At 39.8% G+C, this 20,124-nt stretch overlaps 2 protein-coding genes and 1 pseudogene across 7 annotated transcripts in view; all 3 read left to right on the top strand.

The window, feature by feature from the left end:
• Positions 1-6,883, top strand: part of LOC117574540 (putative leucine-rich repeat-containing protein DDB_G0290503) — a 29,223-nt gene extending 22,340 nt beyond the window's left edge. The window contains exons 2-5 of one of the 2 annotated variants that reach the window (XM_034258404.2): positions 600-5,551; positions 5,609-5,686; positions 5,745-5,885; positions 5,944-6,883. In XM_034258404.2, coding sequence (XP_034114295.1) covers positions 600-5,551; positions 5,609-5,686; positions 5,745-5,885; positions 5,944-6,180 — 5,408 coding nt within the window. In that variant the 3' untranslated portion in view covers positions 6,181-6,883. Of the gene's footprint in view, positions 1-599; positions 5,552-5,608; positions 5,687-5,744; positions 5,886-5,943 lie in introns of those variants that run through there. The other variant, XM_034258409.2, reaches the window with a different exon arrangement.
• Positions 6,884-6,946: 63 nt separating this feature from the next.
• Positions 6,947-19,048, top strand: LOC117575830 (centrosomal protein of 290 kDa-like). Of its 5 annotated transcripts, XR_007955277.1 has the most exons (9): positions 6,947-9,247; positions 11,343-11,550; positions 11,617-12,477; positions 13,731-14,258; positions 14,333-14,417; positions 14,833-14,950; positions 17,021-17,207; positions 17,371-17,495; positions 17,782-17,881. XR_007955277.1 is itself a non-coding variant. In XM_034260234.2 (8 exons), the coding sequence occupies exons 1-8, from the start codon at positions 9,021-9,023 to the stop codon at positions 18,960-18,962; spliced, it is 3,333 nt and encodes a 1,110-aa protein (XP_034116125.1). In that variant the 5' UTR covers positions 6,947-9,020; the 3' UTR covers positions 18,963-19,048. The 5 variants fall into 5 exon arrangements, 4 of the variants coding, with proteins under 4 accessions (XP_034116125.1, XP_051862677.1, XP_051862678.1 ...); XM_034260234.2 differs by lacking the exon at positions 17,021-17,207 and having other exon boundaries at positions 17,782-19,048; XM_052006717.1 differs by lacking the exons at positions 17,021-17,207; positions 17,782-17,881 and adding an exon at positions 17,604-17,721.
• On the top strand, positions 15,027-16,718 carry LOC117575831 (uncharacterized; annotated as a pseudogene).
• Positions 19,049-20,124: the final 1,076 nt, after the last annotated feature.

Genomic DNA, 20,124 nt, shown 5'->3' with positions numbered 1-20,124 from the left:
CAGAGTGCATGACTCCAAGCGTTATTACATGGCGTTACCACAGCATAGAGATTTTTCAAATTGTTCTCCATGTAGATTTTATCCTAGTCCTATTATGGATGAGGAGGGAAACGTATTTTGTCCAGGCAACTGTGGTTGCTGCCAGTGTGCATGGAAAAAGCGTTCGTTTGACGACAATCGCAAGCATACCAATATTAAAGTCTGCAGTTGTGTTCAGCGTGGCACTATTTTTACCAGCTATAATCAGAGGGAGAATTGCAGTCAGATTTCTGATTTCGATTTCTGTCCTTGCCGCGAGAAGGCCGAGGCGAAATTTCTTGAGTTGTACAATTGTGAGATGTGGTCATCTCCAACGGTAACTCGTGGTCCTGAAGTTCGACTGGACCAGATTATGGAGCTAATGACTCCAACACAGCCTCACTCTCGTTAGCGCAAAATTAGCATTAATCCCTTTCTGTTCCTTGTCCAAGGCTTATGAGATGCTTATTTCCCAAATGACCAAATTAATTTTAACGTCATGTGCTCATATATTTCGGAATAAAGTTTAGCTAGTCAACGTATTTGCGACTGTATCTAATCTGGGTTTTTCTTTTTTCCAGCTTGCCTAGCTCTGATGTATATGCGGGACGAACGACCATCTCCGCAGGGCGCCCCCGCCGCCGATGCCTCCGCTGCCGCCGTTGTCGATAATACAAATATTTCGCGAAAAATGCAGACAGATAAATCCTATTTGCAGGATAAGTGGAGGCCAAATCGTATAGATTTTGAGCTCGAATCGAACAATGTCAGCAAGAATACGTCTCCAACGGAAATTCAAAGCAAACCGGACGTGGTTTCTATTCCAAGCAAACCCTCTCAGACAGACACATCTTTTCTGTACGACAAATATATAATTTCGCGAGGAGAGCGTAACACACAGGACTCACAATCCCAAACAGATGTAAAACACGACCTCCAAGCGATGGGCAACATTCGTTATCCCACCAACTATGCGCCCGTCAGAAGTGACGATAATCTTAATGCTAATGAAAATCAATCATCTGCCTCTTCCCAAATTGTTTCCCATCGATCATCAGAGCCAACAGTTCCAGCGACAGCTCTAATGTGCCCCTCTAAATCAATGCCCACCGTCTGTGGATCGACTACTTTCCAGTCTGCTAGTTCACAGCTGAGCGCTCGGTGCCAGCCATGTGGATGCCGAAGCCAGGACACCCAATGGTATAGTTTGGATTCGGACTCGAGTCATATTTGTCCATCAGCCACAAAGCAGCCCTCTACCCTTTCGCCAAAGAAATGTTGCAATCGCTCTCCGGTCACTAAACCGCTTCCTTCGTGTTGCCAGCCCAAGATGCAGTCTATTCAAAACCAATCAATACGTACAGATTTTTCATTACGAAAATGCAGTTGCAATTCTTCTACTTCTCGCGGTAAATACAAATCTGCCCTACCGACGCGCTCAGGATATGCAGCTTTGGATATTGATATCGAGTCAAACACGCAGTATTCAAAAAGAAGTTGTAATTGCCAAGCTACTAGGACGTCATATCAAAGGTCACAATCCTTGCCATGTAGTAGTGTTCTAAATAAGACAAATCGAAACGTGAATGTCGTTTATTGCCCTAAACGAGATTATGTCTTCGGTTCAAATCAAATCGATGTTGAAAAAGCGCTTCATTTAGATGTTTGCAACTGTGCTTCTGATCGTTCCGCTAGTGCTTTTGCGCAGAGCAAGGACACATGTTTCCTGACTTTGGAAAATAATTCAAAAGCTGTAAATGCTACAACATGGAACAGTGCCAAGTCTGAGAAGTCCCATGGATGTTCGAAGTCAGAGGATGAGCCGGCAGTGAAGAATGCGAAATCCGAAAAGTCCTGTGGTAGTTCAAGTACTGCGAATGCCATAGCTTGGAACAGTGTTCAATCTGAGAAGTCCTGTGGATGTCCAAAGTCAGAGGTGGCGACTACCTGGAAAAGCGCGAAATCTGAGAAGTCCTTTGAAAGTTCAAGAACTGCAGACGCGACTGCCTGGAACAGTGTTCAATCTGAGAAGTCCTGTGGATGTCCAAAGTCAGAGGTGGCGACTACCTGGAAAAGCGCGAAATCTGAGAAGTCCTTTGAAAGTTCAAGAACTGCAGACGCGACTGCCTGGAACAGTGTTCAATCTGAGAAGTCCTGTGGATGTCCAAAGTCAGAGGTGGCGACTACCTGGAAAAGCGCGAAATCTGAGAAGTCCTTTGAAAGTTCAAGAACTGCAGACGCGACTGCCTGGAACAGTGCAAAATCTGAGAGGTCCTGCACTTGTTCAAAGACAATGGATGCGTCTGTATGCAACAATAGTGCGAAATTTGACGGAACATGTACAGGAACATGTCAATCTAGCACAATCGGTAAGGCTTCAGATATATGTTCCACCACCATGAAAAGTATTCCAGGAACGACAAATGCGACTGTTTGGAACAGTACGAGGTCCGATAAGTCATGTGGTAAAACAGGAAATGTCAATGAAATATCCTGTACATGTATTCCCAGTGATCAAAATATTATTGGGAAGCCATTCAATATAAGCGCCTCTAAAATGTCTAGTATACCAGGAATTTCGAATGTAACTGCCAGGGAAAGCAAGAAATCTGAAAAATCTTGTGGTACTTCAGAAAGACCAAATGCTTCAGATATATGTTCCACCACCATGAAAAGTATTCCAGGAACGACAAATGCGTCTGTTTGGAACAGTGCAAGGTCCGAAGTTTGTACATGTGGAGAAAGTGATAAAAATACAATTCTGGAAACAATCGTGGACACGGAAAGTATTCCAAGTACTGTCAATGCGACTGCATGGAACAGTTTGAAAAGTGATAAGTCTTGTGGTATTACTGAAACAAGCGGTGCTATTAGGTGGACCAGTATTAAATCGGAGAAATCGTGTGCATGTGGTCCCAGCTATCAGTCTATGATTAGCAAACCATCCGAACTTGCCGTGGAACATCTTCCAAGCGCAGTGAATGTGCCTGCTTCCAACAATGAAAAATCGTATAGATCTTGTGGTATTTCATGGCAAATTAATGCGACTGCATCCTGTGCTTGTAATAGCCAAAATAAATCCAACAAATGCACAAGTATACCAGGAACAATAAATGCAATGTCAATAAAAAGTAGTAAGTCCGACAAGTCAAACACAAAATTTTTTCCTACGGATAGTAATCCTGAGACTGCTATGGATAGTAACGACAAGTTCCGTGGCTGTGACTCTGATAATTTGGCTAAATCATCTAAATCGCAAAGAAGTTGTCGGGCAGTCAAAAGTAATGCAATAAATAATGCATGGGAAAATACGGTATCTAGTAAGAGCTGCGTTGCTGGTCCTAGCGACTTGGAATATTGTTCGGCTGTCACGAAGACTAATCCACCAACTATTGCATGGGCTAGCCTGCATTCTATTAGTCAGGGTCCCGTAAGTAAATCGTCGAAAACTGAACCGACAACATCCTGTTCCCGTTCAGTTATGGCTCAGATAACTTGTCTGTGTTCTCCTGAACAAAGAGCCATGCTGGGTGAAAGGGGGCGGGAGGCAGACGATAGTCCTCCCTTTGTTAGGGTCAAGGAAAGCTGCCTTGAATGCGGAGTGTCTGTAGTTAATCCCTGTTTGATATCCGCAACTGATACCACCCATAATGGTACTGAAGACTATGAAATCTCGAAATCTTGTTATACGACTACACCATCCCAAGTCACAAAACTTGTGTTTATGCAGGCTGATGGATTCTGTGATTGCTCTTCTTCCTCGAATACATCGATCTCTAAATTTGCTGATAACGAGGATTATGAAACAAGCAACAAATCACCACGTAATGTGGACGGCGATCCGGCAAAGAATTCGAATTCAAGAAGCTTTGCTTGTCCTAAGGCAATGAATAGCGGATTAAAATCACAATCGAAATCAAAGCATCTCTCAATGAAAAGCGCCATCAGTTGCTCCTGCGATAAGGAGGTAACAGACTATACGTCAACACGCTCCGAGCAAACCCATTGTTCATGTAATATCAAGACATCGACATATGATCTTTCAATACAAGACTTTGACATGGAACCGGAAAGTGTAGGCGTCGTGATGAACTGTAATACCACTGTTTGTGTCGATAAAGCCACTTTCGATAAACTGTCGAGCATGAATCAAAGTAATCAATCGTCCCGAAGTCAAAACAACGCTAGAGAGCGTTTATTTGAAATGGTCGATTTGGTGACCAATACCAGGGACCCTGGTGTAAACCGTGGCGATGTGGCAAAGCAAATAATTCGTGAATTGACCATGATATTGCGGAAAGAAGAAGAGGAATCTAAACCACCAAAATTATCATTTGAAGATTGTATGGAAGCTGTTCAAAGAGGAGAGAAACTCGCTAAGAATCAACTTCAGACCGAGGCTGATGTTAATCGGATGCAGTGCTTAGGTCAAATGGAGCAATACCTACAGTCATGTTTTCCACAAAAAAAACTCAAAGCGGTTCAGGAGACAGAAATAGTGGCTTTCGAGATTGATCCTAATTTCATACCATATCATGCAAGTCCGTCTACAAGTGAACCCGAAGCCGAAACTCGGGATGTCGTCCAGTTTGCAAGTTGCTATACAGAAGTAGATACTCGATATGTTGGAAGTTGTTACACTGATGATAATGAGTCAAAACAAATTTCACCAAAAGGTGGCTCGCTCGGTACACGGTCCATGAAAGATGCGGAAAGTCGCTTAACTGGTTCCATTAAAACTAATGAGCCAAAACAAATCACTTCAAATCGTGGTTCTGTCGGTAGAACATCCATGAAGGATTCTGAAAGCCGTGTATCTGGTTCGATTAAAACTGACATAGCTTCAGATAAATTCTTGTCTCCTTTAGCATCGACTGGTATCCCATCCGAATCATGGTTAAGTACAATACCTAACGCATCTTCGGAGATTTCAGAAGCTCAAGCATCAATAGAGCCCATTGCAGCTCTTGAAGATACAACAATAGTCAGCTCGGCAAATATGGCGTCACCCAACTCAGATGCTAATACTTCAAAAAGGGACAGCAAAGTAGAATCACTCTCGAAAGGCGGCAACGAATCAATGTCATCGGTTCATCCTAGCTCGGGACGCGATGAATCATCGCGTTCTAAAGAGAAATCGCTTGGACATTCGAAGCCGCAGTTACCAGAGCCTCAAATTTACATCAACTCAGAAGTCCAGTGTAATAATGAGCTTTGCCCAGCGTCGGTAGTTCAGGGACCGAACCGTACAGAAGAAGCATGCGATATGTGCGAGTTAGATGTCAATGACCCATTAAGTCCACTTACTGATCGAGAGCGACTTTTATGCGAGTATTTACTGCGACGAATGTGTGAACTATGTGACGAGGATAAAGAACTAAATGGAGATTTGGAAGAGGATGTCTCCGCTGATCGCCCGTCTCTAAATCAGCCCTGCCTTTGCTGTCATTGTCGCGCTTTAGTTTGCGACAATCAGTGCAAAACCATTTCCAAGACCATGGACTCGGCAATGTACGATCCCGTTGCTGAAATGGTGTGTAGAAATATCGAATGCTAATATCACAATCTAATTTCGCTTTGATATTTACAGAAATTCTTTATTGATTCCGTTGTATTTGATCTGCAGGCCATGGAGCATGTAATGAATAAAAATAAAATTAGCCCAAAAGTAAGTGGAGTAATAAAGAGATATAATAAGATATGTTATAAATAGTATCGGGTTACAGAGTCCAAAGCCATCGTCATGTATGGGAAGTGCACCAGGCGAAAGTTTTCCAGTCACCATAACTGATATTTCGAGTCTTGGCTGTCGAGCTCTATACGTGCGTTGGGAGCTGCAGGACTGTAGTGGCGTTGGGGGTTACGAGGTAAGTTGTACAGATTTCATCACTCCTTCGTGTGCGATAATTAATTATTTCGGAACAGATTTACGTAGATGGACATCTTACAAATCGTTTCTTTAGTCATCGACATGAGGCTGGCGTTATTAGCAATGTGGATGTATCAAAGCGTCATCAAATTATTCTGCGAGCACAGGCCATAGGTCAGGAGTTCCCCGGAGAGGAAAGAGCCATCTGTAACGCTATTATCAATGCCCACCCGGAGATGTTGGTGGGTGCCCAACAGCCTTGGTCACCCAGTGTATATTTTTACGAACCATAAAATGCGCCTTATTTGGCCAAGGCGTTACTAGTCAAACCGCATTTTGTGTATGTTCACCCCAGTTAGGTTTATGTATACATAGTACGCACTTTTGAAAAATATTGACAATGAGAATATAAACATACATAAACTAATTGTTGACTTCAGTTTTTTTGTGTTTAAGCGTAGACAGAAAAGAGATTTTACGAATGAAAAAAATTGTCCAAACAATCACAGATGTATGTACTAATATATGAATTTGAGTGCGCATCAAAAGTGTCCTTAACTAGTGCCTTAAAATTACGAAACTTATTGGTAAATGAACATTTGAGATTTAAATATATAAAGTGAGATGGGTACAATAAAAACCAAATTAATTGTATTTTATATCATATTTCTAGTTTTGAAAAAAAAGTGTGTTCTCAAATTGTATTCGATTTGCACTGTATCAATGAGAATGTTTTTTATTGTCACATTATATAAAGTCACAACTGTTTCTTATAATATAATATATTAACATATTGAACGAAATGTAAATTATATAAAGCCCATGAAATGGTAAACTGTGAAAGCCTATGAATTAGAAACTCCTGTACTTGTTAAGCCCATCTCACAATACCGAGATTGTAAATAGTATAGTCGTATTTATATTTCATTACAGAATTGTTTAGACCGTATTAAAATGCATTGAAAGTTATTTAATTAAAATCATCGAAGTCTTTTATGCTTTGTTATATCCGCTACCCATAGGGTATCAAGGTATTATAATTTTATTGACAGCACTTGCTTTTTTTCATGCAGGTCAAGTTTAATATTTACCTGCAACCCACACAGTTGAAGTGTATTGTTGTGCCTGCAGAAAATGTAAGTATGTATGTAATAGGCAAATCGAGGCATCTCCGATCCCATAAAATATATATGTATACCTCTGATTGAGCACCTAGATCTGAGAGACTATTAGAGATAAATATATATATTTCGTTAGCAGTACTTACAAATGTTTGCACACTGATCAAGTTTGTTTACAATTTTTAAAATGCCCTCCGCCACAAATCGATAAAAATCAAATAACAAGCCTAATTTTAAAGATAGATAATTTTGGTGTATACAATAATATAGTTTTTTGAGTCCTGAGAATTTAATTGCAATCAGATAAAAATTGTGGAATGTATTAAAGAAATACTTTTGTATTGGCAAAAACGCCTACTTCTAGGGGTCTTATCAAGAATATATATACTTTATAGGGTCGGAGATGCCTCCTTCTTCTACCTGTTACATACATTTACTGCCGGCACAAAGTTATAATACCCTTCTAGCGGGTAGCGGGTATAAAAAGGGTTTCCTATGTTATATCCGTTAGATAAGGGAGCAGAGCTATTAAAATTGAGTAATATTTTTAATTTAATATTTTTATTCATTTTGGGATAATGCTTCATTTGGATGTGAACATCTTTTTCCTACTTTTGCCAAAACTTTAAAATTGTATTTGAAATTAGTAGGTATGCTCTGAATTAGGTGTAACTACATGTAAATAATTCTTTACGCAATTTTTATCTTTAATTGGTTCATTTGACATTGCTCAGGCTTGGCGAAGCAGTTCATTTATTTTAGTAAAAATGCATTGAGCTATAGGAAAAATTTCATCTAGTAAAGCTTAAAAGTTGTGAACAAATTGTGACCTATCCTTCTAGACCTTTTAATTTTAAAATAAGAGCAATTTTCGGTTTTCACCATTATGAATATTAATTGAAGTCATGGTTTAGTTAATAGGTTGCTGTCTGAAGTTTAGATATATTCTAATTGACCTTGTTATGCGCAAAAGTTTATTTCTACACGTCGAATTCTCCAGCTTTTTTGAGCAGTCTACAAGTAAATTATATATACTAATTTGTGAATGTTTACGAATGGATTCCCTTGCAAGGCTGTCAATATACTAATTATGCAACATAAAATAGACAGTTCTCATTGTAACTGTCAATAGCAACTCTTGTGCATTTATAAACAAAGTCTGAAACACGCAGGACAGTTCATCGTGTTATATTTAGGTTTTCTGGCAATGAATAAAACGTGTTTGGCCTCATTTCAGATTTGAGTTGAACAACCGGTGTAGAGTTTTGTGGCTGGCAATAAGACATAACCCAATATTGTTCATACTTTCAATACATTGGTGGCGACAAACGTCGTTTTAAGCTATCGATCAAACAGTCGAACCGCGAAATTGTTGCCCAGCGGTGCCCCAGGCAATGATTCCGTTTATGTGTGGCACTGCGACCCCTCTTGGTTGTACCACTGTCAATGCAAATCGTTTACAACAAAACTGTAAACATTATCCTATGGAATTTCTGGCAGGGCACGTCGTGGCACCAAACACATTAAAAGCACACTAAGCTACAAATGTACAAACATATATATATATACACTTACATAGGGCCTTAAACCAGCCACTCCCCTTGGTTGTTAGCCGCTATATGTCGAGAATTTTTGTTGAAAACCCGAGTCTATAAAAGCTTTGACTTCTGAACGCGGCCGTTTTAGTTAAACTTCAACGCGTTTCAACGTCTTGTCTTCCAGTCGCTTCGCCGTTTTGTGGCGCTTTCCTCCTGTCGCGGCCGCGTCCTAACCGCATCCTGTGGCTTACTCAAAGAAACAATTAAAGCATAATCGCAAAGCGGAAGGAAGTGCATTCCGCAAGTACTTTCCTTCATTTGACGTTGCATGCAAGTCAAGCAGTGAAACAGTCAAATTTGCAAAAGAAAAACGCAGTAAAGTTTTGAAGACTGCATTTGTTTCTGCCTTTTTTCCTTTTTGAGACCTAGTTGTTTTGTTTGTATTTCTATGTTGGCCCCGTTGCCACTTGTAAAATGAAAACTGAAAATTTGTTCAAGTACGGCGCCCCTTTGTACAACTTGAAAAGTACTCGCGCTCATTCACAGTCCAAACCGCAGAGTGTTGGCAACGCTAATTTGACATCGCTACTGACAACTGGCAATTTGCAAACTCTGACGCAAAACCGCGGATCAGGGTACTCCGATAGGGAGAGTATCTGCAGCGTCAGCAGTGCAGCTGGCCGAGTTAAACGTCGGTCCAGGTAAAATAAATAATTCTTTATCAAATAATGGTACTACTCATCATCTCAGGGGTTCGTTTGGATACTAAAAACGAACGAAAAATTGTACTTGATTTATTTATGTTGTATTATAAATGTTTTATATTTTATATTGATTACACATAAGTTTAATTGAAATGTGTTTTGAATAAAAATATCAATTTAATCGTTTAAATCGTAAGAAAATGTTTAAGATTAAAATTATATTTTAACGGTAATTATTTTTGTAACCTCGGATGTGCTGCCTAAGACTTCATTAAATAATCACACATACACGAATGTTTTAAACGATTCCTAGTCTCTCATTTGTTTTAAATTTGCATGCTCATGTAAATTGTTTTCTTTTATTTTTATAGCCGCTATTGATAGAGTAGAAAGAATGGTATTATAACTATAAATGGTAGAAAGAGATATCTGCGACCCCATAAGCAAGCAGATCAAGTTTTGTTGAGCAAGCGTAATTTTGAATCTAGAGTTACGATTATTAAAATAATAACTACTGTCCTTAGATTCCTGAAAATTTGGTTTCGATCAGATAAAACTTGTTGTTTAAAAAATACTTTCGTATTGAAAACATCGGCAACTAAAAAAGTGCCTTAGTTGATATCGCTAGCTATTTTGACTATAATACTCTATATATGTATTCAAAAAATAGGCCTCGGTATATTTTATTAATTTTGTAATATATTAACCTGGTATATTTTTAGAATAATGAAAACGGGTAGAAACTTTCTTACAGGTTTTAAATTTTGGACTAGTTCGGTTTTAGTAACTGATCAATTTACCAACCCTAACGACGTCGATCAAAATAAAAGAGAAATCAAATATTTTATTGCCAGGATAGCTCACTACGATGTTCTTGTATCCAGCCCTGAAAATAAAATCGAGAGTGTGCTCCAAAACGTTTCTGTTTCTTAAATGTTGCAAGATTATATAGACATTAATACTGACCGAAATTTGTCAGTGTTTCGACTTACATACAATTTTTAAATACTGTTCATCGAACAAACAGGGTACAAACAAGTAAGAACGCTACAGTCGAGCACACTCGACTGAGAAACACGCAACCCATTTTGAATAAAAACAAGTAAGAAAGTTACAGTCGAGTGTGCTCGACTGTGAGATACCCGCTACCCATTTTTAATAAAGGCAAAATATTGCGGTATTATTTTCAAAATATACCGAAAATATTGAAAAATACTAAAAATATACCAAATGGCATGTTTGGTATATCGATACAGCACACCATTCAAAATATACAATAGACAGCACAATGTACCAGATTGTCGGCCAAAGCAACTAAGAGCCCTAGTAAGTAGGCGTTTTTGCCCATACAAAAGTATTTTTTAATAACTTCCACAATTTTTATCTGATCGCAAATTTTCAAATTTTCAGGAATCATAACTACTATAATAATTATAGTATATACCAAAATTCGCAACTCTTGCTTTGAAATGACGCTTGTTATTCGATTTTTTTGATTTGCGGGGGCGGAAGTGGGCGTGGCAAAAATTTGAAAAAAGCTTGATCTGCGTGCAAACATAACAAATGCTATAAAAAAAGATATATGTCTATATCATATAGTCTCTGAGTTCTAGGTGTCATACAGACGGACGGACAGACGGACATGGCTATATCGTCTCAGGTGTTGAAGCTGATCAAGAATATATATACTTTATGGGGTCGGAGATATCTCTTTGTGCCTGTTACGTACATTTCTCTTCTACCCTATGGGTAGCGAGTATAAAAATATGCGAGAGAATCGTACCATGACGCATATACCCTTGGTCATATAATTATGTATGTGTGGGTACACGTAGGAGTCCTCGAATGCTAACAGGGTTAAACATTTGTATTTTGGCCAGCTTGTTGTCTAGACAACCGACGAAGCCCACGCTAGTGTAGTCCGGCATTTGTCACCCCAAAATGAAAAGCCAGCCTCAGTTTAATTTTTTGGTCAACTCGCACACTAGATACATTTTTTTACTGAGCATTTATTGAATACCAATTGTTTAGGATGTGATCTTCAATGCTAGTAAAGTGCTGATCTTTCGCGTATTTCTATTCACAATTTTAGGAACTTCTCGATGAAGTCCTCGAAGGGCATTAGTAAGAAGTCCAAGACCATGGATTATACCAATTATGCGTATAATGAGGCTGTGGGTCGCCTGAAGGTAATGCTGGCGGATAACTCGTATGTAGCTACGCCCAAAGTTGTTGGCAGTGCCTCCTACCTGCGCAATTTCAATGAGGATTCAGGCGATAACTTCTCGGATAATTTATCGGTATATGAAATATTTAACAAAAATAAACTACTCGTATTTACTGAAAGTGCACATTTATTCTCATAGGTTATTGAACGTCCCGTCTTCTCGGACATTTCGAAGTATCTGTCACCCAGCCAGAAGTCGCGGATGAGCACTTATCGTCCGAAGAAGAGCTACACTGCGGGCTATCTCTCCGCTTCGAAGGAGAACCTAGCTAGTGCTCCCTCTACCTTTCCAAGCAACGTGCCAGTGACCACAATGCCCACCGACAGCGTTCAAGCTCCAGTCGAAATCTTTAATTTTATTGAGAAACAAGAGGATTACATAGAGCAATTGGAGAAGGAGTCCAAGTACTGTCGCAACGAGTTGACCAATTTACTCGGTAAGGTCAAGGATGTCATTAATGAGAATGAAAACTTAACAGAAAATGCGCGTAGCGAGTTAGCGGCTCTTGGCAGTGGCACAGCAAAACCATTAGCTCAACAAGTACCGATTACCACTACCAGTCCGTCTTCGGATAGCGATGAGCACTTGATTTATGCCGGTCGCAAGACTCCCAGCACCCCGCGAAAGGCTACTTTGAAAGTACAACCTCCACGTTACGCCAGTGCTCCCAACATTGTCTATGAAGCTCGCATTAGTGAATTGGAAGCCGAATTAATGCAGGCTAACATAGATTTGAAGCGCGTTAAAACCGAAAATGATGAGCTTAAAAGAAAGATAGCTCACACGGATCCGCTCAGCGCTGTTGCCACATTGGGAAGTGTCAACTGTGACACTCATCGAAAGCAGCTGGAGTTACTGCAACAGGACAAATCGACTCTTGAGGAGTCTGTGCGTCAGCTGCAAAGGATGCTCGACGATGCTAAATCGCAGCATCACAACAGTGCCAGCTCCAAGCGCTACATAAGCGATCTCGTGCAAATGGAACGCTCTCAAGCGGAGGTAAGAAAACACATTGAAACAAACTAAAATGTCAATCTGACATAAGCTAGTATATGTGTTTCACATAAATGGACTTTATTTAACTATACTCGTACTTTTATGCATGTATTATTTTTATAACCGGTATCCATATGGTATTATTACATTGTGAATGCAAGAAATATATGTAACAGGCAGAAGGAGTCATCTCCGACCTAATAAAGTATACATATATATTCTTGATCAGCGTCAACAGCCGAGACGATATAGTCATGTCAGTCTTTCCGTATGAACACCAAGATCTTAGAGATTATAAAAAATAGAGATATACACTTGGCCCTCGCTTAACACGGGGGTTACGTTCCTAGAAATCTTCGTGTTAAGCGAAATCGTGTTAAGCGAAACATGGATTCAGTACAAAATAAAGGGCTACGTTCGCAAAATTAAAAATTGGCAGCAAAAAAATTATTTTATTGTTCAAATTTGGTCTGTTTTTGTTAAAGTTTCATACATTTGATCAAAATTAAGCAAAACTTATTCTGCATATGCTTTTAATAAATGAATAACATTCATATTTTCAAAATTAAAAGTTGGTATTCAATTAAAAAAGTTGCTTCATTTAAAAATGTTAAAAAGTAAGAAGATCATATGTTTCTATTCATATTAAATTTGAAATGCATTTGGTGGCATTTATAGTATAAGACAGTTTATTTCAACATGTTTCCTCTATTGGAGGCTCCTTATCAAAAAATCGTGTAAGAACGAGGTTTTTAGCGTGTTAAAAGGGGGTTGGGAGCAAATTTGTAACCGTGTAAGACCGAGTTCGAGCTAAAAGAGTCCGTGTTAAGCCGAGTGTAATTTTTTTCGACAGCACTTGTCAAATTAAATAAGAAACCTTTTTTTTAAAGCTAGAGTTGTGAAATTTGGTACAGACTATAGTATTTATGATCCCTAAAAATTTGGTTGGGAAAAAAATGTAGAAGTTTTTAAGAAATTAGAATATTACCGCTTTCTTTTGCTTTTATTCAAAACGGGTAGCGGGTATCTCACAGTCGAGCACACTCGACTTTAGCTTTTTTACTTGTTACATATGATATTTTAATAGTTCAGTCAGTTTGTCGTAGTAAGCAATTTTATATATATGTATATACATACATACTATATACATACATATATACATACATGCACAGATATTACATATATGGACTATAGACTATAGTTTGTATTTTAGGCTTCAAATTATAACTTATTAATAATCCAATTCATTCTGTCAGTTGGAGGTTAGACATCTTCGGGATGAACTGGATAGACAGCACGAGCGTGTGCGGGAGCTGCAACACGAGATGGCCCGGCGATTGGCGGATGAACGAGCAAGCGCTGAGCGACGGTACAATAGCCAAGTGGATCAGCTGGGCGGGGATCTGAGCAGCCAGTGGGAGCAGGTGGCAAAGCTGCAGATGGATCTGGAGCGTCAGAAACGCTACGAAACCGATCTAAAGCGCGATGTGGCCAATCGTAATTCTCAGATCGAGGAGCTGAACCTGGAGTTGCGCGGCAACCGGACCACATTCCTGGCAGACATGGCACAGGTCAATGCAGAGAAGCAATCGCTAGAACAGGAGATTACTTCGTTGCGTCTGCAGTTGGATCGAGCAGCACGTGAGACCAAAACGGAGGCAGCTCGTCTCAATGCGGAGATTAATTCCTTGCGCCAGCGTTTGGATCGCGGCGATGCTGATCTATTGCATTCGAAGCGAGAGGTTTTGCGCTTGAACGATGAAATTGCAAATTTGGAGAAGGAGGTTCTTAATAGTGAAAATGATTATAAGCACTAATGGCTCTACTAATAATCGAGTTTTGTGTTTCGTATTTTCAGCTCGCTTATGGAGAGCTAAAGAATGAAATACGACCCACCAAAAAGGACTTGGACAAGAGAATTTCCGAAATGCAGGATAAGCATGGTACGTTATGAGCTAACAGCATTTGTTAATTGACTTGAATTTTATTTAAAAATCACACATTAAAAATCGCTTAGTATTTTATAAAGTCTGCACGGAATCACTTTACTTTCACTACTTGCAATCACATTTTAATTACAAAAAGTTTTTCTCACTTCTGTCTTCCACTTTCTATTATTAACTCTGGTTAAGCTATTGAGTTCCATATTGTGCGCATGTTCGAAAAGTGTCCCTTGAATCGATATGAAAATTTTGACATATCCAGAAATGAAATCCAAAAATATTTCATCCGTAATTCGATTTGCTCGAAACGTCAATAGTTTATCCATGAGTTAGTCCTTTTCGTAATGATATTTTCTATTCACACTTCTATTTATTAATAAATCATAAACAATGTCTGTCTGTCTACTTGTTGTAGCGGAAACGGTGAATGAACTCGAAGAAATGATAACATCTCAGAAGCAACTCATGGATAAACTGACGAATGAATGCAAAACGTTAACTGGCAAATTAGAGGATACAACATATAAGCACAAGTACGTTAATTACCCCTTTTGTATTATTTCTCTATCGAAACTTCAGTTGACCTCAGTAACTTAAGGGGGTTTCAATCGAATGACATTCAGAGATTTTTATTCGAACTGTCTTTTATTTTTCTGACCTGATGAAGAATAAAAAAAAAACTTTTTTTATTGAAAAGAACATAACGCAATATGAAATTGATAGCCAAGAGTATTCTGTTAAGTGCATTGCAACACAAACACATTTGGCCCACATGCAGCGCAATTTTATTTATTTTTTTTGAGATTCCACAAACAAAATAATCTCAACCAGAGCTTGATACTGGATTAACACGCTGTACTTCTTCAAACTTCTTTTGTGCTGCCTGCCTGTGTTACTCTGCACTTTCATATCGTTCACGAATTTAGAACCGTGCGATTGTTCGAATACAACAATAACTGCGACGACAACTGCAACGGCAACCACAACTGCAGCCACAACGTCAAAAACAATAAACGCTCCCTCGCTGGTACAACAAGTGCAAGAGACACCACTAAGAGCGACAATGCCAAGCGGAAGCGCAAACGCGTACACTTTGCCACTTAAGTTGGATACTCTGGATGATATTGGGCTTATCGTTGAGACTGATGCTGTTGCAATTGATAATGGTGACGAGATTCTGAGAAACATAATCAAAAGCAATGAGCGTTTGTCGCAGGAATTGGCTAAAATGCCGCCTCTGCCAAAGCTTTCTAGCTATAAGAAATATAAAGCGTTTAACAACGTCTCAATTAGTAAAATGGAGGAAAGAGCAACAGCAACAGCAACACCAACAGCAACAGCAACAACAACAGCCACAGCGATGGCCAACAAGTCTAAATGTTTTTGTCCTAGTTTCATGCGAAATAACACGACCATGACGACATGTACGGGATGCCAGCAATGCAACACCGCAATAGCAGTGAAATGATCGCTTTGTGTAGTGGCAATAGCAAAATCAACAGCAGCAGCAGCAGCAATGTTCATAGTGGAAATTCAACGCGTGCACAATCCTCGCACAGCAAGAGCAAGCATTGCCATGTTCATGTACCCACCACAGACACGCATCACAAACACCAAATGCAACACCAACAATATCGCACTGCACCAGCAACAGGTGCAAATGCATCGACAACCTGCTGTCATTCTTACAAAACGGAGCTGTTGCCTTGCATGCAACAGCATCTGGTTTTAAATCAGACCATCAGCAGTGGCAATATTTGTCAGTCCCCATGTCAAACATCGCAGTTGACGGTGGATGCTGACACAGCAGCACCTGCAACTACAACTGCAACAGCCACAACATCAGGACCATGCAAAGGTCGCAGCAGTAATGCATTGAGTGCTAGTATCAAGCCAAAACATTACTTTGAGCAACTATTGCAACGCGATGGCTGCAATAAGAAGCCTCGTCCTCCGGTCAAAGTCGATGTCAATGTACGTCTGGTGCCCAAACAGTCCAAGCCAAGAGCCTGTGCACTGAATGAAACATTTGTGAAAGAGCTGGATGAAGTGGCACATGCTCTAAATGAGACTTTCGTAAACGACAGTAGCCCAGAATTAGCGGAAATAAATGAGTCGTTGGCGCATTTTGAGGTTGTCGGGGATGATGACCAGGAGCAAATCACGAAACTCTGATTTTGTTAATATCTATCATTAAGAAGATATAAGAAATCTTTTAAAAATTTTTAAAATGTATTGAAAAAATCAGAGATGACAAAATTATATATTTATTAGTTAGAGAAATTAAAACCTATGTTTTTTATTTCGATAATAAAGAAAAAGAAATAACTGTAAATGGAAATTATAACATTGTCTGAATAAAATATATATATTTTTATATATTTATATTTACAAATTCTATGCTTCAATATGCAATAAGCATGGTGTTAGAATCTTATAAATTAAACATCTCCATCTCAATTGCTAATTGCTCTTTGAAAATTAATATAGAGTGCAATGCATTCGAGTATGCTGAATACTTTCTTTTCTATGTTAATCCTCATGTTTTAATTTATGTTATGTTATTTTATTTAAATTTTCTGATTTGTTGTTGATTTTCCCAGTGAAGAAAAGCTACAATTACGCGATACAAATGAACAGTTAATGGCGCGTCTTAGGCAAATTTGGTCCAAATACAAAACTCAAATATTTAACAATGGCAATAGTGTTAATGAGGTCAGTTCTGAGGAGGCAACTGCAAATGACGATCTCATTTTTTCACCTATAATGCACAACTTAGAGATGTTGCAGGTAATTGACAATTGCGAACTTAAATTTTATTAATCGATGGATATTTCTTTTCTTTTTCTCTCTCTATCTCTATCTCTCCCTCTTTCTCTCTCTATCACTATTTTTACTGCTCTTTGCCGTTGTCTTTACTTTGTGTATCTTCTTCAACTATTTATTACATCAGAGAGGAAATATCTGCTTTACAATCGAATCTAGAGTATTTATCTAACCGAATGTTGACCAATGAAGAACATATGAGTAAATTAGATACCACACCACATGATTATACTAGCTTAGGCACAGGCAAAGGTAAATCTTGAACCTCGACCATATCAACAGCTCATGAAGCACTAACACATACATACACTGTCACAGTACAATATTCAATGCATCTAATTGCATCTAATCATTACTCAGGGCCAGTGACAGCGCCAGTAACAATTTCAAACGACTCGGAAGCTGATGAACCGCTGGAGCAACAGCTCAGTTAATCATAAACAAATACAAATACAAATACATATACATTTACATATACTCATACATTTTCTTGCATTGAATTGGCTTGCAACACTAATCAAAATTTTTGTGACTACAGCCGCATACGATTACCAGCCGTCCACATATGGCACAACAATTGAACCCATACAAAGCACCCCACAACTACACAACAACGCTGACGACGACTACAAGCCCAGCAGCTCCTACGGTTACGAAGCCACAACGCCGTCATCGGAACCAACTGCTCCAGTACCAGCAGCACCAGCAGCATCAGCATCAGATATCCTCGGAGTCGCCAGCAATACCAACGGCAACTCAGCTGGTGGATCAACTGCAGCAACGCGCAAGAGCAGCATCAGCAATGGTAACGCCAATCTCTTGCCCGACAGCAGCCACAGTTATGGACTCAACGATAACGATGACGAAAATCTCAAAGACAACCTTGGCATGGGGGAAAAGCAGCAGCAACAGCAGCAGCTGCAACAGGAGCTGGAGCAGCAACGTGAACGACAACGCGAACGTGAACGTGAGGAACGAGATCGAGAGCTACAACAATTGCGTGAGCAGCGAGAGAAACGTGAACGGGAGCGTGAGCGTGAGCAAACAGAGCAGCAGCAGCAGCAAGCTCAGCACAACCGACGCTACAGCAATGCCGCTGAGCAGCAACCCATGCAGCAACCCCAAAAACAACAACAACAACCACAACAACAACCACAACAACAACAGCAGCAGCAACTTAGCGATGCCAGCGTCTCCAATGCCGGCAGTGCCAACCTGGCCGCCTACAACACCGACTATAGTGCCTACGATCAGCAGCAGTACGATGCCAGTGCATACGATCCTAGCGCATATGCACAGCAGCCATACGATGCCCAGCAGTATGGCTACGATGCCAACGCGGCCTATGACTACAGCGGGGCCGATTATGCCCAGACTGGATATCAATATGATGCGACCCCAGAAGCAACCTCAGCCCCTGCCGACCCAACACAGCCGCAGACTCAGCAGCAGGGACAGTATCAGTCAACAGAGAGAGGCGGGTCGGATTACAGGAGATCCTCGCCGCCGACGACGTTGCCGGCAAATGCCACATCCCCAACGTCAGCTGCAGCACCAGCAACAGCTGCGACAACAGCAGTCTCCGGTGCCGGAGCGAGCCGCTCACAACCGCGCTCGAGCAGCGGAGCTGTGGGGCCAACAGCTGCATCTGGAGCACTCGGCGGCAGCAGATCCACTCTGCCACAACAGTCTGCCCCGGCAGCCGCCGCCAAGAAGTAGCTGGAGTCCAGAGTCGACCGATCTCACGCCAATTGATCCGCTGCAGTTAGAGTTCAGTATAAGCAGTCCTAGTCTTATGCGCTCCAGTGACACTTCCAATCCAGAAGAAGATTCCTTTGTTGATTTAAGCGAAACGTTCGTTTTAAATTCAGGTGTCTCCGATGTCAGTTTATCGCCAGCACATACTACAATTATCACCGTGCGACGATCCAGTGCTCCGGCGGTGGTGCAACCAATAAACGAATCCAGCACAACATTAACCACACAGGAACCGCAGAAGGAAGAGCAGGATCATACTGCCCAACGAAACGGTGACCCTTGAGCGTGACTATCGTGCTCTGTAGTTGTAAGCACAAGTTTTTCATTTGCTAGTCCAATTTACTCCACAAAGAAGACTTCCATTATAATTCCACTACATACTCGTATGGTTCGAATTGGTTTTTATAAATAAGCAGTCTTTCATAATGGCATTTGTATTACACCAAATTTAAATGCAATAATACAAATTGAACGATAATTCATTCAACTAATAAAATACGTACTTCCTTTCTGAGAGTTAAGATGGATTTTTAATAATATTTTTAAAATTTACGAGCGGTGTTTTAAAAAACTCGTCTTCTTTTTTCAACAAGTAAGTAAGCAACAGTCGAGTGAGCTCGCTATCCATTTTGAATAACAGCCAAATATTGCATTATTAAATTTAAAATAAACCAAATGAATATACCTAAAAATATACCAAAGACTATTTTAGATATATTGATACAGAACTACATTCAAAATATACCATAGGGTGCAAAAATATACCAAATTGTCAGCTAAAGCAACTGTCCCCTAATATCTGGACATTTTTTATCCGATCGCAGCCAGAGAGGAATCATAAAGTTATTATTGTATGTACCAAAATTCGCGACTCTAGTTATAAAATTACACTTTTTATTCTATTTTTGTCGATTTGCGGGTGCGGCAGTGGGCGTAAGAAAAATTTGAAACCAACTTGATTTGCCTGTAAACATAAAAAGTGCTGTTGATAGAAAATTGTATATCTATTACTATTATGGCAATATCGTCTCGGCTGTTCACCATGATCAACAATATATATATTCTTTAAAGGCTCGGAGATGCTCCTTTCTCCAGATGACACAAAATTATAATACTCTTCTAC

The sequence above is a fragment of the Drosophila albomicans genome, chromosome 2R (assembly GCF_009650485.2).
Source record: "Drosophila albomicans strain 15112-1751.03 chromosome 2R, ASM965048v2, whole genome shotgun sequence".
NCBI classification, from domain to species: domain Eukaryota; kingdom Metazoa; phylum Arthropoda; class Insecta; order Diptera; family Drosophilidae; genus Drosophila; species Drosophila albomicans.
The sequence above is the reverse complement of the archived record's forward strand: the minus strand, read 5'-3'. Positions and strand labels throughout refer to the sequence as shown.